A 27,146-nucleotide genomic window follows, 5' to 3' on the forward strand; every position below is an offset into this window, starting at 1 on the left:
AGAACTCCTCGCATCCCACAGTTGCCTCCTCCCACACAACCTGATCCCCTGTAAGCTCAAACCTTCTTAGCAGCAATGACGATGGAACTAACACTGTGACCCTGCAGTTGCAACCCATCCACCTCCATCCGCCCTCTATCACCCTCTAGTTTCCTTTGATCTCGCTTGACCCTCCCAACCTCACCCTCAACTTTCCTGCCATCATTTTGAAGCCTCCATCCATCATCCCTGACCCCGCAGTATCTGTCGACCTCCCTAAGATACCATTGACCTGCGTGCCCTGGACCTGTCCTCTCTGACTGTTGGAATAGCTGCCTCCCTTGGACACAATGGACCAGACCACTGCAACCCTGCCCTATAGGTCAGAGCTTAGCTCCTTCCTCTCCACCCCCACACATGCTAGTGACGTGCTGTGCTGCCATTTGAGACTCCAACCACCACTACCCTAATGCCAGCCTGAACTACTGTGCTGTTTGAGGATCTGAATACTATCGCCATCTCTCCGACACCTCCTCCTTGTCACTGCTATACTGTCCAGCTTCACCTGCTCCCTTCCCCTACACTGTTGAGTTAGACAAACACCAAACCTCACCTCGGATCCAAAGATTGAACAACCTCACCTGATGCACAATACCTTTTAAGCTATTGAAAAACAGGAGGCACACGATTCCCATGTGCCACAGATTTAATCTTAAGGTAGGACTTTTCAGTTAATGAGTATACATGATTAGCAAATGCATGGTCAATAGGTTCTGGGCATTGGGTGGAGTGATGCCTGTTCCACCAACTGCATTTCTCACACTCAACCTGACATCAGAAAACATAGATTTTTACTGTCCAAAGTGATCTGGAGTCAGGAGAAGCAGCAGCACTACCCCAAACCTTGCAATCTCCCAATCAGTACCGCTCCAAATTCACAATACCCCAAACACTCCCATACAAACTACACAGTACCCCAATCAACCCCCCCAAACTCCACAGTAGCCCTATCAATTACAGCTCCCCAACCCTGCCATTGCCCCCTTTTCCCCATCTGGACCCCACCTCTGTGTGGGCAGCTGTGAACTATAGCCCATGCCATACTGAATGTTCAATAAATATTAATGAGGCACAATGTGAACTTTTCAGTTTGGTTGGAGTTTTGTTCACAATAACACGTCACCAAAAAAATAAGGTCTGATGAATTTCTGCCTCTGAGTGACTATTAGAGTCTGTGATAACAGATAGCTCGAGGCAAATGGGGTTGTGGGAGGAGATTATATGGGTGGGTAGAGTCAATGATAGGGGAGAGTATACATGGGCTATGGAAGGGGTAGCAGTCCAGACTTTGCTCCAGCCTCTGGTACACGGTAAAAGGTTAAGGATGAGTCATGCTAACACAGTGTGGATGGTGCTGCTTAATTAGTCCATCATACGGAGATTAATGTCCCTCTCACAGCAACCAATGAGTTAGCAAGTGTAAGTAATGCTTTGACATTTCAGCTTTGAATCTCAGCCAGTCAAGAAAGGAATATATCCAAGTTATTGTCGGAAAGTTTTGACAAAATACAAAGTGCAGCTGGTGTGCAGATCTGAGCCAAGCCTGGAAGCTGTTAAGCAGCCTCTAGTATACAATATGAAATGTAATGAAAGTGCAAGGAATTTTGGGAATGTTGGAACCTTTTGAAAAGGAATGCCGTGCTGCTTTGATTTTTTGATGACTTTGAATCACAGTCAAGGCTGGCCAACAGTAAAGGGATTTTGTCTGTTAGAATTAGCTGGACTCTTTTGGGAAGCACACTGGAGTGAGTGACTGTCAGCAAGCTCTTTAAAACAAACATGAATAACAGAGGGGAAAATGAAAAAATGCAAAGGCAGAGCCATTTTGTGAAAAGGCTGTTTGCAAACACACTCTGGATATAGTACGGAGGTGGGTGCAAATTACCACCAAGTCATGTGAAGTTACAGAATTGTAGCAGGATATAATTCAACATGTAAGGGAGAATAATAATTGAAACAAAAATATTAATTAGAAAGTCAATGGAGATAATACTTGAATCATTGAATAATTATGTGATCTGAGCACCTCAGTATTTCAGGAACCTGAAGAAGGAGAGAGTAATTGCACAGGATAACATTCTTCATCAATGTTCCAACATGAAGAATGGGATAAAACTGAGACGCAGGTGATTTCATTTCTCTTCACTCTCCCATCAAACACTCTCAGGGCAAGTACAGTGCAAGTTATATATTAGAGTAAAGCTCCTTCCGATTATGTCCCATCAAACACTCCAAGGACATGAAGAGAATGATTAGATACAGAGTAGAGATTCCTCAAAATATAGAATTGCACTGGACTGAAAGATGCCGTTCGAACTATTGGGTGCAAACTTTCTAATCAGTTTCACTTTGCTGCTCTTTGGTTATTGTACTGTAAAACTGCCCCTTTAAATATTCCCCGATCTATTATATTGCTGAGTGTTAGAGGAGGCTGAAGTAGCTGTGCGTATACTGATTCATAATTAACATACCCTGGCCTGTGCTGCAACAACATGCTGGAAATAACAACAACAACTTATATTTATATAGCACCTTTAACATTAGCATCCCAGGAGTATTATAAAACAAAATCTGAGACTGAGACACATAAGGAGACTATGGCGTGGAACTTATTTCAAGATGTAACCAGTCTGATTTACACCTCATGCTTTCTGTAGTCATGTCATAAGTCTGCCTCTGGAAGTAGACCTGATGTCCATATAATTGCAACATGGTATCAGAAGTGGGATTCAAACCCATGCCTCCAGTTAAAAGGAGCAGTGAAGATATTGAGAACCCAGGAATGCAGGAAGGTTCAAAATCAGGAAAGTGGAAATCTGCAAAAAAGTTGCTAAAAAACAAGGACAAAGAAAAACACACCTTAGGTTGCAAGTGAAATCACTGCCTGCAGAGAAAAAGGACAAAGGGAAAACAGACAGGAAGGAGCTGCAAGTAAATTATTGTGAGTGAAAATGATTGCAGTAATGTTCCACTCCCATCTCTGACCAAATGAAAAATGATGCATGGCAAAACTGGCAGTTTTTCCAGTTGTGACTATGAGATTGCAATAGAGTAATTAACAAACCTGAAAAGTAAGAGTAGGAACACTTTTAACACTGTTGGGAAGGGTTTGCTACAAAGCATATATCACCTTATATCTAATAATTTTGAAAGCCTTGAATGCACATTGTGAAACCCTGAGTGAATGTTATATATGTACATAATGTATGCAACACTAGAATTAAGAGTGAAAACAAGACCACTGAGTGACAGATCACCCCACCCCACCTGTCTTGAACCCTAACAACTGCAGCCCTTCTCTAGCCCATCCCATCAGTCCGACCAATGTCAGAAACAGCACTTGGCGGAGGGGATTTTCCATTATTTTTTCAGCAAAGTTGGAAATGCTGAGGGGTTGGGGAAGTCGGTGCCAGGGGTAGGGGGCTGTAGGAACAGCCCTAAATAAATCAACATAAAGCTGGACAATCAGCTTACATCCCCACATGACATGTTCCTGAGGAACCATCAGCATGGGCTCCTCTGGAGCCTATTCAGGTGCACTAAAATCTCCGGATTTGAGTGCAGATGGGCTCCCCAGAAGTTGTAGTTCTGTTGGAGCCCTCAATAGCTGCAAACCTCTCAGCATTGGGGGGATTTGAAAACAAAGATTAGAATTTTAAAATCAATATGTTACTTAACCGAGAACCAAAGTGGTGTAGGTCAGTGAGCACATGGGTGATAGGGGAACGGGACTTGGAACAAGTTAGAACACTGACATTGGAGTTTTAGATGACCCCAAGTTTACAGAGGGCACAATGTGGAAGACCAGCCAGAAGTGTGTTGGCTTAGTCAGGTTTAGAGATAGTAAAAATATGAATGAAAGTTTCATCAGCAGCTGAGCTGAGACAAGGGTGGAGGCAGCAATGTCACAGAGGTGGAAATAGGTTATCTTAGCGTGAGCATGAATCTTGAGGTCGGAGGCTCATCACAACCAAGGAGACAGTGGGATTGAGTGAGACAGCGACACTGGGGCCTGGGATTAACAGTCCCAAACTCCCTCCAGAAACACACCTGCCAGCTCTCACAAATTGTAAATAAAACTAAACCTCTCTCACGATCTCACGAGGAAATCTGAAATTTTGGTGTTTTTCCCATGCATTGCGAAACCGGAGCGATTTCTTCTACCAATGTTTCTGCACATATGCAACACCATTATATAAAAAGTTGTTGACCCCCAACTGCTAAAGAGAGGACCACATCAAAATACAGAAAATTAATTGTTCCCACTCTCAACCCCAGCTACCTCTCTGCCCAAGTGTTGTATTCATACAGCTTCATCCCTGATAAAGCCCAACTTCATCCAATCACTAAATCATAGCCTGAATTTTTTTCCAGAATCATGTTCTCCACAAGACAAAACGTCAATTATCTTACAATCCATCATCTCCAACTTTCTGTCCCTTTGTGTGTCTCGCTGTCTCTGTGACTCATTCTTCACATAGACTGAATTGTTATAGGATTTCTCATTCCCTGACCAAAAAGTCAGTCATCAGCCAGACTATCTCAAACTTGACTGCCCCTCTCATTGATATTACGCTGGGAGTAGTCTTAATTGTTTCAGAGTGGGACCTCCTGCCAAATCTAGGAGAAAGTCCTGCCTTAGAGAGCTGCCAACCAATCTGATTGGCCAGCAGCTCTGTAGTCCCAGCAATGCCAGCTTTGAACAGTGGTAACTGCTCATACAACAGGCAGGCCTCAAGAAAGGGATGACAGAGCCTGGACTGAGAGGCAAGTGCAGAACATCAGCAGGGACTGGCTAGAAAAGTGGGGGGTGTGGAGTGGGGTGGTGGGGGTGGGGGGGAAATGAGGAACAGGTCTGAGAGGCAAGAGGGGAGTGTTAAAAATGGAGAGCAATCTTGGACCTCTGATGGCCACAGGGGACTCATAAGTAGGTACAACCTCCCCCCCATCCTCACACCTCCCCTTACCACCTCTTCCTCCACACCCCCATCCCCTCCCCAACCCCCACTTCCTGCCCAGTGAAAACTATAGAGCTACACACTTTGCCTCCGCCTTCCCCTGCTGCATGTAAAATAGAGGCCAAGGTGATGAGTCCTTTATTTGGCCATTAACTGATTACTTAAAGGACTCACTAGGCCCTGGTGTAAGAATGGCTGTCAAATACCTTCCATGCATGCCATAATATGGGAGACAGGTGGCGGGTGATTGGGAAGACAGTGAGAAGGCCACCGGCTTCATTTGATGAGCCCTCCCACCTTCAAATAGACAGACAGGGGTTCATTAAATCCAACTCCATTTGTCCTGCTCTCTTCCACTCTCGCTGTGTGTATGTGTGTCTCCCTCTCTCAGTCACAGTCTCTCGCTTTTTATTTGCTTCATTCTCTCTCTCTCTTTCTGTTTGTTTCTTTCTGTCTCTCTCTTGTCTCGTCTTTCTCTGCCTCCAAATTTTTATCTTTGCCTCTCCTATTTCTATCATTGAGATTGCTATGATTGGTGGTCCTTTAATTTGGTCTCTTACTCCACATTACCCATCATCCTCACTGTTGAAATGAACCAGACTATGAAAGAAGACTATGAGGAGTAAGGAAGAAAAGACAAGCCACCTACTTTGACAAAAACTTCTTAAAATTGGGTATGATTACTATTAATTTATACAATCAAAATAGAATATCCATTAGAAACTTGCCTCATTCACTGGTTCCACAAACCAGAGATACTAGGCTAATACACATAATGCCTCTATCTTTTGAAAAAGAATGGACAACTGATAAAAGGAAGGATTTTTCAATGTTTTTTGTAAAACTCTTGACCTCCACCACCTAGAAAGACAATGTCAGAAAATGTTTGGGAACACCAGCACCTGCCAGTTTCCTCCAAATCACACATCACCCTTGTCATAATGTAACCAAGGATAACACTGGAACCTGTTATAATGTGACAAAGGTAACATGCTGTGAGGGTCATCTGACCAGCTGACCCAATAGACAATGTAACCAATCGCAAAATGATGTGATGGTTAGCTGACCAGGTGATCCAGTATAAATAGAAAGCAGATGGGGATCGTGGGAATCTTATGTGGCCCAGGGCATAGCTTGGGTGTTGGTATAATGAAGTTTCTTTATTAGATCTTTTTTCTTTGATTTACTTTGTGAAGTTAGTTCTTTTATTGCTTGCAACTGAAGTATCCTTTCTGCCGGAGGAACAACTCTGTCTTGGAACTATATTATCATTCCTTCACTGTCACTAGGTCAAAATCGTGGAACTCCCTCCCTAACACGACTGAACATGTACCTATATCAAATGGACTGCAGCAGTTCAGAAAGGTGGCTCACCATCACCTTCTCAAAGGCAATTAGGAATGGGAATTAATGTTGGACTTGCTACCAATCCCAACATTCCAAAAACAAATTCTTTAAAAAACCATGATTGGTGGTAATAAAGATATTATTCTGTTTTGCTAAAATATTATCTCTGTATGAATCTAGCGGTAACCCTGAAAGGTTCCTTCTCCATTAGCATTAATTCTCCATCAGTCTACCTGACAAAAATGAACCATTTTCTCTGTTTTTTTTCTTTTCTATCTCCTTCGGACTGTTTAAGGGTCTATAATATTCTCCCTGCAGTGTGACTGGCTTTTTGTTGTTCCTCAGTTCAACCCATATGGACTAATTTGATGTTCCTTCTAACATATCATATCTCCTCATAGCTCTAATTATTTTTTTTGATGAATATTATGACCCTTTATTTTATCCCATTTGCTACCCCTCCAGAAAATCCTGTAGCCAGGAATGTTTAGTTGTCTTTCCTGTTCTTCTTTAAGCTATGTTTCATCACAGGTACAATATCATACTTCCAAGTATCCATCTGTGCCCTCAACTCATCTGTCTTATTCATGATTCTCTTTATATTAAAGAATATACCATTAATCACTAAACCCATTTGTTATCTATTTTCTGGCTTTTGATTTCTCCATCTTCCACGTTTGTTTACAAATTTTGTGCCTTCCATTTCCAGCTTTCCTCTTCTCTCCCTCTTCTGCATGAATGTTCATGCTCCCATTCTTCTGCAAAACTAGTTTAACGCACCCCTCCCCTGCTCCACAACAACATGACGCACCCCTCCCCATTAGGTTATTTGTCCTGGCTCTGTTATGATACAATCCATTCAGTTGTACACCTCCCCAGAATTCACCTCAATGTCTAAGGAATCTCAAGCCCGCCCTCCTGCACTAGCTCTTTTTTTGTTTTGAAAAAATATTCTGCTAAAGTACCTTGACAGACTGCTCAGGAAACCATCCGATAGGATCCACCATCTCCTTATCCCGTAGGAGCTCTGGGATGTTATGTGCAGACCACTGCCTGATGGATTAGTGGTCAGAGGTGTTTCTCTGCATAGATTTTTGGCACAGTCCAATTATTTGGAGCATTCCACGGTAGCATGACCTAACCCATCCTTCGCAACACCAGGGACAGGTAGAATCTCAGCGCATAGTGACACTTGGAGCAGAATTTTCCCGTCCATCCACCACGGGAATTGTAATGGTCCATTGACGTCGGGCGGGATTTTCAGTCCTTGGGGCGAGCGTGGCCAGAAAATCCCATAGTTGATATTTGCATACCAAGGAACTATGCACACACAAAGGTAGCCATCAGGATTAGGGCAATGTTGGGCATGTTTTTTTCCCCCTTTATCTAAAGATGTGTACATTGCATCTCTGTGAATGCGGTCCATTTTCAACCTCCAGATAGGGCGGAAAATGGCTTGGGTAACTACCACAGAGCAGGAGTGAGGAATGGGTCAGACCGGTGCCTCGTGCAGTAACACCAAGAGTGCCTCACACCTGATGACCAGGCTCTTACCTGCAATGGAGAGGGAGCACCGCGCCCACATGCCCAGTTTTTATTTCATTACATGTACTTGCTCCTTCCAGTTTCTAACACATGTCCTGGTATCTCCAAATCATGTACCCAGCACCTTCAAGCCATCTGACCTGACGGTGAAGGGACAAGGGATTGGTCAGCCCATTTTCCAAAGAACATGACCTCACTTTTACAGCAATTTGCCTTGGTACACAAGGCCAGTTTGAACTAGTCACAGGTGTTGATCAGCCTATGCACTGACAGCAGATCTGAGCAGAAAACGTAACATCATCCATTGACAAGGAGGCTTTGACTTGATTGCATCTACTGTCTGGGGTCACCTCGCTAGCCACACGTGCATCTGCTCCATTGTCCTATTTCCATACTCACTAGCGGGTGGCACTGGCAGTAATCGGGAATTACTACCATTAAGGTCCTGCTTGCTTGTCTCCTTCCTAGCTTCCTAAAATCGGCCTGCAGAACCTTATCTCTCTTTCTACCTATGTTGTTGATACCAATATGGACCAAAGCCTCTAGCTATTCACCCACCCTCTCAGAATGTTCTGTGTTGATATGGTCGGCCGAGGTCAGCTTCTGGTCAATGGTGATCCCCAAGCTGTTGATGGTGGAGTCTCAATTATGGTGTTACCATTAATGGTCAAAAGGAAATGACTGGGTTTTCTTTTGTTCATGCTCATCATTACCTTACATGTGGTGAGTGTTAGCTGGCACTTGATAACTCTGAATAATATCCAGATCGTAAAATAGATTGTAATGGATGTTTGATTATTGGAAGAATTATGAATAGAACTGAGCACTATGGGATTGATAGTGAAAAGTGTGACTCCTAACCATGTGATGCAGGATAGGTCATGGGTGAAGCAACTGAAGATGGTTGGAGCAAGGATGCTTGCTTAAGGAACTCCTAGTGTGATGCTTGAGATTTACATGTTTGTCCTCCAACAACAGCCATTTTCCTTGGTTTCAGGTATGACTTCAAATAATGAAGGGTTTCCCTTTAACAACCCCTCCCCCCTCCGCCACCCCGCTGCCGCCCCCACCACCTCCAATACTTTCCCACCTTTTTCTTCAGTTATTCTAAGGTGCTATACTTGGTCAAATGCTGCCATGATGTCAAGGGCAGCGAGTCTCACCTCTCCTCTGGAATTCCGCACCTGTATTCTTATCTGGATCAAGGCTGTGCTGAGGTCTTCAGCTGAGCAGTTCTGGTGAAATCCAAACTTACCAGCAGTAAACAGATCATAGACGATTAGGAGCAGCTTGATTATATTATGGATGATTTCTTTCATCAATTTCATCACGGGCAGCACGGTGACACAGTGGTTAGCACTGCTACCTTACAGTGCAAGGGACCCGGGTTCAATTCCCGGCTTGGATCCCTGTCTTTGTGGAGTTTGCACGTTCTCCCTGTGCCTGCATGGGTTTCCTCCGGGTGCTCCAGTTTCCTCCCACAGTTCAAAAGACGTGCTGGTTAGGTGCATTGGCCATGCTAAATTCTCCCTCAGTGTACCGGAACAGGCGTCGGAGTGTGGCAACTCGGGGATTTTCACAGTAACTTCATTGCAATGTTAATGTAAGCATTCTTGTGACACTAACAAAATAAACTTTAAACTTTGCTAATGCTTGTGAAGAAACTGATATGATAACAGTGCACTGGATTAAACCTGTGGAAAGGCTTTACCTGGGCAATCATTCACATTGTTATGTAGATGGAAGTGGCATAACTGTACTGAAGCAGCTTAGCAAGGTGAGCAGCTAGCTCTGAAGCCCAGATCTTGTTTTAGAGGCAAAATGTTGTCAGGGTTTGTTGAATTTGCAGTTTTGAGCTGTTTCTGAATGGCACATGGAGTAAACTGGATTTTTCGAAAACTAAAAACATGAGGATGCTGAATGGGGTCATCCAATTGGCACTTTTGGCTGAAGACACTTACAAACACTCCAGCCTTGAATCCCAACCATTCTCAATGGGAAGTGGTAGGGCAAGAGAGCATTATTCTGATTCATTGGTTGTGGGATCAGTTACTCTGTCCACGGCTGCTGCTGTGAGTATTTAGCTGCAAGTAGCCATGTGTAGTAGCTTCATCGGTTCATACCTCCTTTGATGTTTTCCCCTGCTGCTCTTTCCCGTGCCACTCACCTGATGAAGGAGCAGTGCTCCGAAAGCTTGTGATATCAAATAAACCTGTTGGACTTTAATCTGGTGTTGTGAGACTTTTTACTGTGCCCACCCCAATCCAACGCCGGCATCTCCACATCAGGCCTGCTGCTCTTGACACATCTTCGTGTGTCCATCAATGGATTAGGGAGGTAATTATTGAGGGAGTTATGTTGGGCCATGAGGTTACAGATCATGGTGATTCATATTTCTCTTGCTGTTAGGCCCACAGTACCTCATATACACACAGTGGTGTTACATTGATCCAGAGTCATACAAAACACAGTAGTAGTTCCACATTACATATTGGAAAGTATAAAATCAATGAGTATATTTGGAACTTGCGAGGAGCTTGATATTGTGAGCAGTGTTACAATGATATTGTGTAGCGTGTCAGCTGGATGCTGTGCGGAGTATCAGTCAGATATTATGTGGAATGTTAGTTGGATGGAACCAAATTCAATTAATACATTCTTCACAAAGTTGTTGTCTACTTTCTAGAAACAGTCCATAGGATTAAGACAAGGCAATGTGGGGATTTTTCCTCTCACCTGCTCCTCACTTGAAGTGAACCAATGACTGTCCAGGCTTGACTAGGCACCAGCTGCTATGCAATACCTATGGTAATGGCAGCAAAATGAAACAAATGGACTTACTGATACAAGGAGCAACTGGAGATCGGCTCTGCTGGTAACCCTTAGCACAGCGGTTGCATGTGATGCCGGTCACACCATCCTTGCACGGACACTGTCCTGTCGTTTGATTGCAGGTTTTGCCAGCAGCACCAACAGGATGGCAGTCACAAGCTGCAGAAGTAAAGGAATGGTTACCAATCATTCAAAGTGTCGCATAAATATAATCAGTCATTTGGTAGTACACTACATGAGTATTGCTGAAAAAAGAGACATGCTGTCAAAGCTTTTCATCTTGCGCTCATCAACATAGCTTACACGAAATTACCAACAGTAACAGGGGGAACAACAATTTATATTGCATGAGAAGAGTGTGCTGATTGGTTGGCAAGTGGACTCTGATTGGTGGAGGCGTAGCCATGAAAATGCAGCATGGAACAACTTTGTTCAAATTCAAACCAGACAGATTGACTCTGATTGGTCAAGATATTGCCTTGGGGGATGAACCAGGCAATGAGTGCTCCCTAAGCTTTTGTTTAGTTGAAAAAGACACCTAATATGGATATGTTCCTACTGCCTGCAAAGGATAGAACCCTGTGTGTGAATGTATGTGGCTTCCAGCATGCATAAGTGAGCCACGCTGCGAGCCTGACTGACAATCTTAAACTGGTTTTCAGTGTAGTTACTGGCACAATCAGGATTATTCAGCAGATGTTGTCCAATCTCAGAATCACACCTAATGTTGGACACTGAATTTTGCAAGCACGGGCCGATTGGGTACAGTTAGTACTTTGCCTGTTTCAGACAGCAAAGGAACGTTGTGTTTGATATGATCCACAAATTGTTGGGACATATGGCCTATATGCCTGGCATCACACTGGCACTGAAATACATAAACTGCATTGCTCATTTGTGTGAAAAACCTTTTTGGTTTGATGGCAGCATTCTGCTGGTGGAGAATATCACTTGTGTTGCCACTGCAAATTAACAGCGTGCAAACCTAACTTCACCTGTTGCTCACATTTTTGAGACCTTTATATATTTCCTCCCTGGTTCTTCCTCCAAAACATTTCACTTCACATTTCTCTGCCATAAATGTCATTTGCCATGTGTCTGCCCATTCCACCATCCTGTCTGTATCATCCATCACTGTCCTCCTCACAGTTCACAATACATTCAACTTCTGTCATCTGCAAATTTTGGACTTTTATTCTGTACACCCAAATCTAGGTCATTAACATAGATCAAGAAAAGCAGTGATCCCAGTACTGGCACTGCATTCCTACTCCAGACAAATAAGTCTAGCACCATGTTTCAAGCTTACCCAGAGCTCCATGTGAGACACTTTGACAGAGAGCAACCTGTCATGAGTCGTATTCCCTCTCCAAGGTGCTGAATGACAATCAGAACAGGTTGACACCTTCTGTCCCTCTGTCCTTCATGTTTAACATCTTTACCACTCTCCTCAAGAAAAAACCCTTGACTCACTGTCCTTGCAAACTACCTTCCCAACCTCCCTTTTCTCTCCAAAGTCCTTGAATATGCTGTTGCCTCCCAAATCCATTACCACATTTCTCAGAATTCCATGTTTGGAACCTTCAAATCAAGTTTTTGCAGCTGCCATAATACCGAAACGGCTATTATTGAAGCTACAAATGACATGCTATGTAACCATGACAAAGGGTAAACTTTCCCTCAAAATTTGACTTGTCAGCAGCTTTGGACTCAGTTGACTACCAACGTCTCACCACTGCCATCCAGCTGGGTGGTACTGCTCTCACCTGGTTCCATTCATGTCTACCTAATCATAGCCAGAGAATCACTTATACTGGCTTATACAACTTCCTGCTTCCACACTTTTATCTCTGCCATCTCCCAAGGATCTATCCTTGGCTCCGTCCTATTTCTTATTTACATGCTGCACCATGGCAACATCATTCAAGGCGCAGCTCTCGCTTTTCACATGTATAACGACGCCCAGTTCTACCTCACCATCACTTTTATGAGCAGAAATTTCCTCTAATTAAATATTGAAGTAATTGTTTTCCATCTTCATCCCCAAACTCTAATTAACCTATAATTAATAGCATTCTTCTAATTAAATATTGGAGTCATAATTTTCCATCCCCATCCCAAACTCCTGTTGCTGACTCCATCCCTTTCCCCAATAACAGTCTGAAATAATAATCTGTTCACAATTTTTGTGTCACATTTGATCCCAAGATGAGCTTCTGACCTCATTGCCATACCATCTCTAAAACTCCCTATTTCCATAACATCACTTGACCTCATCCCTGTCTCAACTCAACTGCTGCTGCAACCCTAATCATACTTTCATTACCTCTAGATTTGGCAATTCCAGTGAACTCCTGACTGATTCCCATATTCTACTCTCTGTAAATGTGCAGTCACCCGAAACTCTGCTACCCTTGTCTTAACTCATGTCAAGTTCCTTTCCCTAGCACCTCTGCACTCAATGACCTACACTGGCTCCTGTTCAAACAGCATCTTGTTTTCAAATCCTTCCATGGCTTTGTTCCTCCCTATCTCTGTAACCTCCTCCAGCCTTACAACCCTCCAAGATATCTGCGCTCCTCTAATTTTGGCGTCCCACTCATCCCCAATTTTAATTGTTCTGCCATGCTTTCAGTTATCTCAGCTCTGGAAGTCCCTCCCAACACCTCTTGGCCTCTTACCTCACTTTCCTCCTTTAAGACACTCCTTAAAATCTACCTCCTTGATGAAGATTTTTGGTCATCCGAAGTAACATCTCTTTATGTGGGTCAGTGTCATACTTTGTTTTATGATGCTCCTGTGAAATGACTTGGGACATTTCATTATTTTAAAGGAAACTGGAAAGGTAATGAGGCTGTACCTACAACACATGGCCTGCAGCAATTCAAAAAGGCAGCAAACCACCATCTTCACAAGGGCAATTAGGGATGGTTAATAAATGCTGGTCCAGCCAGCAATATCCACATCCCATGGGCAAACATTGAAAAGGTGCTATATTAATGTGTTATTGTTGTTGCTTCTGTCATTGCCATTATTTTCCTACACAGCTGTTTGTGTTTGTAGCTCACTAACCTTATTCACAACACTTTGTGCATTTATATGTCTGCCATAAAACCTGTGTTTGTACTCCTCCAACTTCCTTTTGGTCTGTTTCCACCTATATCCATAAACATAATGGGCAGGATTTTACGGCCTCGCTCGTCCCGAAACCATAAAATCCCATCCGAGGTCAACGGATCTTCCCATTGTCCACCCCTCACCGGTTCCGATTCCTGTGGTGGGCGGGGTGGTAAAATTCCAGCCAATATCTAGTATCTACTTTCTTCTCCAGCATTAATCAGCTCTCTCGGTCCTTTATACACCTTGGCTCTCTTTTTTACCTCTATAAGCTGATACTCACCCCTATCAATTTAGTTTAAACCTTCCCCAACCATACTTGGGAACCGCCCCCCTCCCCATCCCACTGGTGAAGGCATTGGTCCCAATCCGATTGAGATGTAACCTATCCCTTTGAATAGATTCTCCTGCTCCAGAAACTGGTCCCAATGTCTAAGAATCTGAAACCCTCCCTCCTACTCCATATCTCAAACCATGCACTGATCCTCCTTATTTTTCTATTTCTACTCTCCTTGGCATGTAGCACTGAGAGTAAACCAGAATTTAGACTCACCAGGCCCTGCCGAATGACTGGAAGCCTTTCAGAAGCAAGAGGAAAGAGGGCTGAATTTTCACAAAAATAGATAAAGTTTTTACTTATAGAAAGAGATGCGAGTTTTTTCCGGATATTATAACTGGAAAAACTATTAGATTCACAAAATTATGTCAGATTCCACAGGGAATCTTAACTGTATGCAGAAACATGGGCCACGATTCTCCCATCCGCGCCCGCCACTTTTTTGGCGGGTCCAGCCGGGAGATGCACATCCGTGGCCTTGAACAGGGATTTGCGTATGCGCGGGGAATGCATGCGTATCTCCCAGGGCCGGCGAGCAGTTGCCCGCCAGACCACACTGGAAACTGGCGGGAAGGCAGGTAAGTAATTTAAATCTTTTTTAAATCTATTTTTAAAATGTGTTAATTATCGGGACCTTTCAGATCCCAATTGAATCTCCCACCCCGCCAGGAGTACTTCATTCCAGCGGGGTTCAGACTAGCTCCCCACGTTCGGGGAGCTAGCGGGAGCCCCCACTGGAATGAAGGGGGGGCAATCGGGCACCCTCCAGGGGGTCGGGCGGTGGGGGGGCAGGGGTGGTGCCCTCTGGGCATGGGTGCCCTGGCAGTGCCAGCCTGGGCCCCCCGCACTGCCCAAGGGGCAAAGTGCCCATGCCGAGGGGTACCTTGGCACTGCCCGATGGGCAGTGCCAAGGGGGGGCTTATTGTGGGTGAGGCCTGGGTGTTATCGGTGGGGATAGGGGGTCCCACCATCACTCTGCATTGGGATCGGTCTGGGACAGAGGGAGGGCAGCGATTGGGGCGGGTTTGGGGGGGAGGGGAGAGTTGGTCAGTGGGGGGCATGGCTGAATCCGGGGGGGGCCTGCCAGGGTGCGGGGATGGGGGAAATAGCCACTATTGGGGGGGTGGGCTGGACATCGGGGCATTCCGGGGCTGGGGGGTCAGGGCTGGCCCTGGAATTGTTGTGGGGACTGTGATCAGGCCGTGGGGGGGGCTGGAGGGGCAGCACTGTGTGGGTCCCGGGCTGACCAGCGATCGGGCTGACCAACAAATGGGAGGTTGACAGTTTGGGGCCACTGCGCATGCGCAGAATTCCAGAACTGTCAAACTCTGGTGCAAATAGGCCCCGCCCCCCTGGGTTTTTAATGAGATTCATGACTGGGCCCTCTACATTGCACAGAGTGCGGAGATTCAGGTGAGAAGCTGACCTGTCAGAACTGGCGCAATCTAGAACAGTTTTGCTACCAATTCAGCACTTTTGGGAGAATCACCCCCATGATGGTTGGCCCCAAAATTGTTTTGTTTTAACTGCCGGGTGATGGATAGAGGCTGGCAACCAAACAATCCATCATCCATGCAGCTACAGTGGAGCCCCGATTTAACTCGCTCCGATTTAGCGCGAATTCGCATATAACGCGATGGTGTCATTGGACCCGTTTTTTCCCGCTAATAATTGGCAAATTTAGCGCGACCCCGATTTAGCGCAACCCCGCTTTTTTCGCAACCCCGCTTTCATGGACCCCAACCATTGTGTTATAACGGGGCTCCACCGTACATGTCTCGAAATAGATGTTTCACCAATGCCCTTGCCAACCTCATCGCTTCTGTAAAAGTTTGATCAGCCTTTTATCTTTCAAGAGACACACATTGCACTGATGAACATGTGATCCAATTTCTGATTGGCTAATTACATAAGATTGGCTTTGAATAAAATTTGAAAGTCAGCTGTAGACTGCCATAAAATGATGGGTGTGGTGATATAAACAGGGCCTAGTTTTAAGGCTGATAAAATTGGATATCCTAAATTAAAGAATTGGGCATTTTGAAATCAAACACAGTCAAACCTCAGGCAGGCCAATTGTACAATACACAAATGTGTCTGGGCCTGACCCATCAACCACCCATCAAAGGTCGTTACACTCTACTTGAGACTTAGCAGGAGATCATGGCACCTCATTGAAATGCATCGGTCTATTGTTAGAAGCCCAGATCGGGCCAGACTTTCTGTCACCAAGAGATCCTGTAGAAACCTTACCTGATAACAAGTTCAACAACATGGAGATAGACACCTGGGGGGCGGACCCTGGTGTCCTGTCAGGCAGACATCAAGAAACCCACTGGGTATTGGAACCCCCTCCTGGGACCTCATTGGCCAGAAGCCAGAGAAGTTTCTGGAAAGGCAAGCAGGCTGGGGATAAAGGGACACACTCAGAGGCACACAGCAGCGAAGACTCGACAGGGGAGACAGCCGTGACCATTCGGAAGACTGACCAGAGAAGGAAGGAAGGAAGGAAGAAGCAGCCATCGAGACTCACCTTCGTGACGACAGACCAGAGGGACTCAGAGAATCGGGCCTGCAGTTTAACCAAACCATCTTTGTGGGTAGTATACTTGAATCTGGAGTATCCTCTTGTTTTATGTGGGTAATTTAAGGGTTAATAGTGTTATTATTAATAAACTTATTGAACCTTTACTTGTGTTTGTCCTTTGTCCACCTTGCAAATAAGGGCACCGGGGTAAAACCTTGGAGTAAGTAAACTGGTTGAAAGTATCTGAGAATTAACAGGTACAACATGGGGTTGAAGGAAACTGCAGGATTAGGGCATCTGACTCTGGCAGGAACGGCTAATATCTCATTTTCCAGATGAGTGCACTGTTATATGATTATCTGATCAACTTAAAGCAATGTAAAACCAGCCAATTTATCTTTACTGAGCTTTTACATGCTCTAAGCATATAAATTTCTGTCCTTTTCTAGCTTTCACACTCGGAATATTGCGATATTGAGCTTTTAAACATGTACATTACACCTACCATCACCCATTGTAATATTGGAAGTTATGAGCAAAGAATTGGATGAATTTGTTAAACAGAGTGCTGGGATGTGGGTAGATTAGATAGTGTATTATTATGAAACTAAAATTTAACCTAGTTTTTTTCCCAAAGGAAACATGGGGTCAATTAAGGATCAAAAAAAGAGATCTTCTTGGGCATGTCTGAGGTACTAAATAAGTACTTACATCTGTTTTCACTAAAAAAGAGAATTCTTCCAATGTCACAGTAAAGGATGATGTAGCAAAGAACTTGGATGAGTTAAAATTAGATAAAGATGAGGGATTCAAAGATTGACAGTGCTCAAAAGTTGAAATGTCATTCGGTCTGAATGGGATGCTAAGGGAAGGTGCAGGGGCTCTGGGCGAAATCTGCTCATTTTCCTTGGATATGCAAAACCAAAGGACTGGAGGGTTGTGAATTTTATGCCCCTACATAACGAGGAGAAGAGTCATAAACTCAACAACTACTGATTAGTCTGCCTAACTTCAGTGATGGGGAGGTTTTTGAATACACTTGAAACTGGTACTTGGCACTTAGAAATGTTTATGCTAATAAATAACAGTCAGCATAGAGATGTTTCAGGTAAATCATGATTGACTTGCACGATTTGTAGCAGAGAGGGTTAATGAGGGTAGTGTGATTGTGTATATGGGGGAGTGGAATTCTCCCAGGCTGCTGCGCTGCTCTAGCAGTGTAACGGGCCGGGAAACATCAGCAGAGGCCATTTAGGGGCTTCCTGCTGGGTGCCCGGGCCTCCGCACATCTCCGCAGCAAAGTATTTTAGAGTCATCAGTTCTGTGCCGGAAATCGATGCGGAGATGATTTAAATAGTGAAATCCCCATTTGCATCCCATTAGTGGGCCCCGGACTGAAGTCTCCAAGCCCACTAGCGTTTCTTGCCCCCACCAGGAATGGTTATCTCCAGCAGGATTTACCACTGCTCTCCACTAACAGGAAACAGGTGGCCGAGCCCACTGGAGGGAACAGAGGCCATGGAGGCCCCCCCAGGAGGTCAGAGATAAGGGAGGGGTTAGTGCCTGGCCCCGGCACTGCCCAAGAGGCAAACTGGCAATGCCCAAGGGAAACCTTGGCATTGCCCAATGGGCATCGGGCAGTGCCAAGGGGTGGGGCCTATTGGGAGGGCAGGGCCTAGTTGGGGGAGTGGGGGGAGATCGGTGGAGGTCGGGGATCCCGCTGCCACTCTGCCAGAGAATCGCTGGGCGAGGGAGGGAAGGGGGTGACTCGCATTCCAATCATTATTTTGTAAATTGAGTTTGTGTCTTTATATGCCCTGTTTGTGAATAGAACTCCCACTCACCTGACGAAGGGGCAGCGCTCCGAAAGCTAGTGGCTTTTGCTACCAAATAAACCTGTTGGACTTTAACCTAGTGTTGTGAGACTCCTTGGGCTGAGTGACAGAGGGAGGGAGACCAGTGATCCGGGCTGGCCAATGGGGTGGGGGGGTGCTGCAGCCTGCTGGGAGGGGTTGGGACAGTGAGCGGGGGCGGGGGGGGGGGTGATCTGGGTGCTGCCGGTGAGGTGAGGGGGGGGGCACAGATCGAAGGGGCGGTCTTGAGATCGGAACTGCTGGATGGGGAAGTCATGTTCGGGGCGGGCCAGCAATTGGGCTGTGGAGGGGTGTCGCACGGCCAGTGATGTTGGGGTCGCAGGGTTGTCCAGCGATTGAGCTGGCCTGCAATCGGAAGGCCGGCAGATAGGGGCCATTGTGCACGCGCCGATCTCGGCACTGACAGATCGGCGCATGTGCAGTGGCCCGCTCAGGGTGGCACAGTTGCACAATGGTTAGCACTGCTGCCTCACAGCACCTGAGATCCGGCTTAGGTCATTGCCTGTGTGGAGCTTGCACATTCTCCCCGTTTCTGCGTGGGTTTCCTCTGGGTGCTCCGTTTTCCTCCTGCAGTCCAAAGATTTGCAGGTTAGGTGAATTGGCCATGTTAAATTCTCCCTCCGTGTACCCGAACAGGCGCCGGAATGTAGCGACTAGGAGATTATCACAGTAACTTCATTGCAGTGTTCATGTAAGCCTACTTGTGACTAATAAATAAACTATAAAACTATGCTGCTGGACTCTCCAGCGGGAATAGGCCCTGCCCCTAGTTTTTTGGACTGATTCATGCTAGTACACTCAGCAATGCACAGAGTGTCAGAGATTCATTTTGAAACAGTCTGATTTAGTCCAGTTTTCACGTAAATTCAACACTTAGAATTTTTTGGGGAGAATTGCCCTCCCACATACTCGGCTTGTTAGCAAATTTGAAGCTAATGGAATTAAAGAACAGTGGTCCCTTTAATTCCCTTCTACAAGGAGGGAAAAAACAGAAAGACCTGGGTGTATGTTACAAATCTTTAAAGATGGTTGGACAAGTCTGTTAAATCGGGAAATAGGCTTTGTAAGTACAGTAAAAGTCTATATGTTACACCAAACCTTCTGTAAATCATTCTATTCAGCCACAACTGGGGTACTGTAGTGCCCCTAACCAAGGAGCATAGTGATATTGTCACTGGACTAGTAATTGAGAGACCCACAGCTCTGAGGACCTGGGTTCAAATCCCACCACTGCAGATGGTGAAATTTGAATTCAATAAAAATCTGGAGCTAATAGGCTAATGTTGATTGTTGTAAAAACTCATCTGGTTCACGAACGTCCTTTAGGAGGGAAATCTGCCATCCTTACCTGATCTGGCCTACATGTGACTCCAGATGCACAGCAATGTGGCTGACTCTAGCAAGCCACTCAGTTCAAGGGCAATTAGGGGTGGGCACCAAATGCTGGCCAGTGACACACATCCAATGAATAAAAAAAACTGTTCCAATACAGCTACAAAGGATACCCTTATTAGTGGAAAATTGCCCAGGTATATCCTGTGCACAAGAAACAGGACAAATGCAACCAGACCTATTACCGCCCCATCAGTCTACTCTCGAAGGGGTAATCAAGTGGCACTTCCTAAGCAATAACCTGCTCACTGATACTTAATTTGGGTTCTGCCAGAGTCACTTGACCTCATTACAGCCTTGGTTCAAGTGTGGACAAAAGACCTGAATTCCAGTGGTGAAGTGAGAGTGATTCGGCTTGACATCAGCATTTGACCAATTACGGCATCAGGGAGTAAAGCTAGAGTCAATTGAAATCAGGGAGGAAACCCCCCACTGGCTGGAGTCATACCTAGCACAAAGAAAGATGGTTGTGGTGGCAAGAGGTCAATCATGTCAGTTCCAGCACTTCATTTCAGGGGTTCCTTCGGGTAGTGTAATACACGCAACCATCTTCAGCTACTTTATCAATGACCTACCTTCCTTTATAAGGTCAGAGGTGGGGATGTTCACTGATGATTACACAATGTTCCGCACCATCCACACCTCCGCAGATACTGAAGCAGTCCCTGCCAAAATGTAGCAAGACCTGAACAATGACCAGGCTTGGGTTGACAAGTGGCAAATAATATAAATGCCATGCCAGGCAATGACCATCTCCAAAAAGAGAGAATATAACAATCGTCCCTTGACATTAAATGGCTTTATCATCGCTGAATCCCCCAGTATCGTAACCTGGAGATTACTATTGACGCAGAACTGAACTGGGCTAGCCATATAAATATGGCTACAAGAGCAGGTCAAAGGCTAGAAATCCTGTGGCAAATAACTCACTTCCTCACTTCCCAAAGCCGGTCCACTATCTACAAGATGCAAGTCAGGAGTGTAATGGAATACTCTCCACTCACTTGCATGAGTGCAGCTCTAACAACACCCAAGAAGTTCGGCACCATCCAAGACAAAGCAGCCCACTTGTTTGGTACCCCTTCCACAATATTCACTCCCTCTACCACCGATGAACAGTCGAAACTGTGGGTACCATCTACAAGATGCACTGAAGGAACTCATCTAGGCCCTTAGGGCGGCACGGTAGCACAGTGGTTAGCACTGCTGCTTCACAGCTCCAGGGTCCCGGGTTCGATTCCCAGCTTGGGTCACTGTCTGTGTGGAGTTTGCACATTCTCCTTGTGTCTGCGTGGGTTTCCTCCGGGTGCTCCAGTTTCCTCCCACAGTCCAAAGATGTGCAGGTTAGGTTGATTGGCCAGGTTAAAAAAAAAAAAAAAATTGCCGCTTCGAGTCCTGAGATGCGTAGGTTAGAGGGATTAGCGGGTAAAACTATGTGGGGGTAGGGCCTGGGTGGGATTGTGGTCGGTGCAGACTCGATGGGCCGAATGGCCTCCTTCTGCACTGTAGGGATTCTATGATTCTATGATTCTATGACCTTCCAAACCCGCTGCCACCTAGAATGACAAGGGCAGCAGATACCTGAGAACACCACCTCCTGGAAGTTTCCCTCCAAGTCACTCACCATCCTAACTTAGAAATCTATCACTGTCACTGGGTCAAAAATTTGGAACGCCCTCCCTAAAAGCACTGTACATGTACCTCCACCTCAGCGTAACCATAAATGAATATTAAAAAAACCAATTCTGGGCAACACACTGCAGGAAGGATGGCAAAGTTTTAGAGTATTGGAGAGGAAGTTAACTAGAATAGTCCCAGGAATAACGGACTTCAGTATTATTTTATTTATTCTTTTCATGAGATATGGACATCACTGGCTATGCTGGCATTTATTGCCCATCCCGAATTCCCTTCAGAAGGTGAGCCATCCTTTTGAACTGCTGAAATCCATATGGTTTAGGTACACCCACAGTGCTGATGGGTAGGGAGTTTCAGGATTTTGACCCAATGATAGTGAAGTTACATGGAGAAATTGAGTTTTGTTCTCCTTAGAGCAGAGAAGGTTAAAGGGAGATTTAATAGAGCTGTTCAAAATCATTTTCAAAAGTGAATTGGATAAATTCTTGATAAGAAAAAGAATTACAACACTTGAAGCAAAGTGCTGGGTTGAGGGATTAATTGGATAACTCTTTCAACTTGTCGGTATAGATATGATGGGACTGTTCCTGCTCCATGATAATAGCAGAGAAGGTGAAGCCAATAGGAGTTAGCCCAGGTGCCCTTGACAATCTATACTTGTAGAATTTACCAAAACTATTCAATGTCAAACAGAAACTTTGTTTAACATTTCTCCAAAAGTAAATGAAGATACATTCCAATGCTATGGTTTCCTCCTCCTCTGCACTTGTGCACTCCTTTGGGAAGATGAGTGTAAAAATGGATATGATGAGTGTCAATAAACTGAAATTTGTTTCCTGGATGTTAAGGGCTGAGATCTGGAACTTTATTCCAGTCGTTATTTTTGTGAATGGCCTCAGTATAAATTTCACACAGTCGCTAAGATGCAAAATATTGAAATAATCCTAAAGATAACAATCAGGCCTTGTTAAAAGCAAGCGGCATAAAGGCTTTCACCTGTCCATGGAACAATGTTCAGCTTTCTTTAATTAGTCACAGTGTGAAGGTTCAAGTCCTGTTACTGACAGCAACATCACTGCAAAGATATTACAAGAATGACCTGGCAGCACCATGATTGGCTAATTGAACCAGGCAGCTGTCTAAAAGACATACATTCACAAAACTACTTTGAATTCCTTCAGTTCTCGGCCAGCCAGGCTGCACTGTGTGTAGCTGTTCAAGTGGCTGATCGGCTGCATGCGTTAGGACTGCAACTACTCATTGTAGTAACATCACTCCAAACAGGAAGGGTTACATCACAGTGAGCGTGCAGTGTGGACAGATGGATCACTGCTTTTACAGACCTGAGTCTAAGCCACAGCTGGATATCTGCGTTTGCTGCAAATGACAGCTGCTACATATTAAAGATGAATTATCACTGTATCAGTGAGAGTTTTACTTCACTCTGCTGGGAATACTTTGAGATCTTGGGCATAAGGGCAAGATTGCTCTCAAGCGTAAATTCTTTGTAATTATTTTAAGCTTCAGTTTTTAAAATTTAGATTAATACCATCAGCAGTTGACATCACTGAGCTCCCTGCCATGAGTCCACCTGCAGACGCAGACTTGTCAGACACTTTACAAGCAGTTTTAGCCTCCAATTTCATTTGGCCTCCAACACCAGCACACGTACACTATTTCAGTCTTGGTTTAGTGCCATCTGCTCAGAATTGTGTGGCAGAAGGTGTACGTACTTAGCCCTGGGGACAAGGTTCCATCTGTGGGATTGATATGGTCTCCAGCCACCCTGTGTCATAGCTAACCAGAAAACCAATCAATGTGTGGGATGGGGGAGGAGAAAATTGAACCTGTATATTTGCTCCAAAGCTGTATGTTTACCCATGCTGCACTACACAACGCCACACACTAAGCTCCTATTAAAGTGAATTGAATCAAAATGATAGGAAGAATATTTAATCAAACATTCTCTCAACCCCGACTTTGAACTGGCTTGTACAATTAGATTCCATTAACACCTTGGCCCAGGAAATGTGTGGGATGATGTGCTGAGAGACACACAGCCTGGACCTTTGCTGTTAACTCCATCATTGTTCACAGGGTCAGGGAGAAGTAACATGAATTGCATGGCCTTGACTGTGTCGGGTTGGTAATGCATCTGAGGTGTCTGGTTTCCCCAGTGATGCAGGGAGTTTAACCAGCCCCCGCAAGAAAGCTAGAATTTCTCTTACAAAGGACATTAAAATAATTTTGTGATTCTAATCTTTAGGGTTTAGGTCTCAAGTGTTGGTTAACCATTTAGTTAGTTAGTTAGTTAGTTAGTTAGAAGGTATGCCTGGCTTTTCCACATTTACCATTAGTGACCATAGTTTCCTAATCACACCTGCTGTTCCTGCATCCAGATATGTAAGGTCATTCACAATCTCACATTAGACAGTCTATCTGAATCTCAGTCTAGCTTTGGCACATTCCCATTGAGTGTCCAGCAGATAACCGTCAGGACGGTCACAGATTTCCAGACCTGACAAGCTCATCTTAATTATTTTGCAGCTGGTATCTGAGCTTCATTCTGTGGTACTTTTGGAGAATGTAATTCAGTACTTGATTGAAATACCGTGGAGAGGTTAAGTTCACTGCACTCATTTCCTCAAGGGACTCAGGAGGTGAAGATGCCCATTGGAATTTGTAAGATTCTGAAATGAATTGTCAAAACTGATCCAGGCAAATTGCTCTTTATGATGAGGGATTCAAATATCCTGTGATGCAAGTTTAAAGAGAACTAAAGTCTCAGAATCCTGCGCAGTGTGATAGGAAACTCATGTAAATGGGTAAAAAAATTGACAGCTGCAGACAACACCCCATGAAACTGATGGAAACTGACCAATTATTGGACACTGACCAACAAGTGGAAATTGATGGCTGGTAGATAACAAAGGAGACAAGAGCTATCCTGGGTAATTACAGAGCAGCTAGCTGAAAATCTCTGATTGGAAACATTTCGGAAAACTTCAGTAAGAATAAAATTGCCAGGTATCTAAATAAAGAGAAAGTAATTGGATGGCAACAGTAAAACAGACAATCAACATAGCTGAGAATTATTGGAGGAGGTACAGATGGTTGTTGCAGTGCATGAGGTGTGCATGGACCAGAGGAAAGCCTTTGACAAGGCACCAGATGGGAGATTACTAGAGATGATTAAGCAACAGGAAATTAGGGTGAGGATAGAAACTAGATTAAACATTTGTTAGAAGGGAGAAAGTGGACAGTATTCATTAGGCAGTTGCTTGGTTTGGGTCAGGAGTCAATTATAAGGCCAAACTAGGTAAGGCAGCAGGTTTTTTTCCCTAAAGAATATTAGTGAATCGTCAGATTTTTACACCAATTTGACGGTATCATTGTCACTTTTTCTGATTACCATATTTTTAAATTTTTATTCCTATATCTCTTTAAAGTCAAATTCTCAAAATTAATTGATGAAATCTGAAGTTAAGTCGTTTTGTCCAACTGTTGGTATATGCCATCAATAGATTACATGTTCGTGTGACTTATTCTATACAGACATTTTCAGCCATTCACTACCTGATGTTTGGGCAGGAAGTCCATTCATCCTGTATGTTAAGATTATAGTTGGATCAGGAGCAAAGTACATGACTGGGGTGTAAGGGTCACTGGCAAGGCCAGCATTTTCTGCCTCTCCCTAATTGTCCCTGAACGGAGAGGCTTGCCACACCATTTCAGAGGGAAGCTAAGAATCAATGACATTGCAGTGGCTCTGGAGTCACATGTAGTCCAGACCAGTGAGAAATGCCAGATTTCCTCTAAGGACGTTGTTGAATCGGATGAGCTTTTATGACAATTACAATAGATTCATGGTCACTCGCTTTTCAATTCCAGATTGAGTGGCTTAATAAGAACTAGGAGCAGGAGTAGGCCATCTGGCCCTTTGAGCCTGCTCCGCCAATCAATAAGATCATTGCTGATCTTTTCGTGGACTCAGCTCCACTTACCCGCCTGTTCACCATAACCCTTAATTCCTTTACTGTTCAAAAATTTATCTATCCTTGCCTTAAAAACATTCAATGAGGTAGCCTCAACTGCTTCACTGAGCAGGGAATTCCACAGATTCCACTTTTTTTCGAGGAAGTGACGAAGATGATTGATGAGGGTAGGGCAGTGGATGTTGTCCACATGGACTTCAGTAAGGCCTTTGACAAGGTCTCTTATGGCAGATTGGTGTAGAAGGTGAAGTTGCATGGGATCACAGGTGAGCTGGCAAGATGGATACAAAACTGGCTTGGTCAAAGAAAGAGTTTTAACAACACCAGGTTAAAGTCCAACAGGTTTATTTGGTAGCAAATGCCATTAGCTTTCGGAGCGCTACTCCTTCGTCAGATGGAATGGAAATCTGCTCTCAAACAGGGCACAGAGACACAAAATCAAGTTACAGAATACTGATTAGAATGCGAATCTCTACAACCAACCAGGTCTTAAAGATACAGACAATGTGAGTGGAGGGAGCATTAAGCACAGGTTAAAGAGATGTGCATTGTCTCCAGACAGGACAGCCAGTGGGATTCTGCAAGTCCAGGAGGCAAGCTGTGCCTCCTGGACTTGCAGAATCTCACTGGCTGTCCTGTCTGGAGACAATACACATCTCTTTAACCTGTGCTTAATGCTCCCTCCACTCACATTGTCTGTATCTTTAAGACCTGGTTGGTTGTAGAGATTCGCATTCTAATCAGTATTCTGTGACTTGATTTTGTGTCTCTGTGCCCTGTTTGAGAGCAGATTTCCATTCCATCTGACGAAGGAGCAGCACTCCGAAAGCTAATGGCATTTGCTACCAAATAAACCTGTTGGACTTTAACCTGGTGTTGTTAAAATTCTTACTGTGTTTACCCCAGTCCAAAGCCGGCATCTCCACAACAGTCAAAGAAGACAGAGGATAGCAGTGGAAGGGTGCGTTTCTGAATGGAGGGCTATGACAAGTGGCGTTCCTCAGGGATCAGTGCTGGGACCTTTGCTGTTTGTAATATATATAAATGATTTGGAGGAAAATATAACTGGTTTGATTAGTAAGTTTGCGGACAACACAAAGGTTGGTGGATTTGCGCTTAGCGATGAGGACCATCAGATGATACAGCACGATATAGATCGGTTGGAGATTTGGACGGAGAGATGGCAGATGAAGTTTAATCTGGACAAATGAGGTAATGCATTTTGGATGGTCTAATACAGATAGGAAAGATACAGTAAATGGCAGAACTCTTAAGAGTATCGACAGGCAAAGGGATTTGGGTGCACAGGTACACAGGTCACTGAAAGTGGCAATGTAGGTGGAGAAGGTAGTCAAGAAGGCATACGGCATGCTTGCCTTCATTGGCCGGGGCACTGAGTTTAAAAATTGGTAAGTCATGTTGAAGCTTTATAGAACCTTAGTTAGGCCGCACTTGGAATATAATGTTCAATTCTGGTCGCCACACTACCAGAAGGATGTGGAGGCTTTGGAGAGGGTACAGAAAAGATTTACCAGGATGTTGCCT

The 27,146-nt window shown here is 44.6% G+C and overlaps 1 protein-coding gene across 1 annotated transcript in view; it reads right to left on the bottom strand.

The window, feature by feature from the left end:
* The window catches only part of LOC144510698 (netrin-3-like), a 217,692-nt gene that overhangs the window by 73,065 nt on the left and 117,481 nt on the right, over window positions 1-27,146 (bottom strand). Inside the window, exon 4 of the mRNA XM_078240417.1 lies at window positions 10,731-10,880. Coding sequence (XP_078096543.1) covers window positions 10,731-10,880 — 150 coding nt within the window. The remainder of the gene's footprint in view (window positions 1-10,730; window positions 10,881-27,146) is intronic.

This window comes from Mustelus asterias, chromosome 23 (genome assembly GCF_964213995.1).
Source record: "Mustelus asterias chromosome 23, sMusAst1.hap1.1, whole genome shotgun sequence".
NCBI lineage: Eukaryota > Metazoa > Chordata > Chondrichthyes > Carcharhiniformes > Triakidae > Mustelus > Mustelus asterias.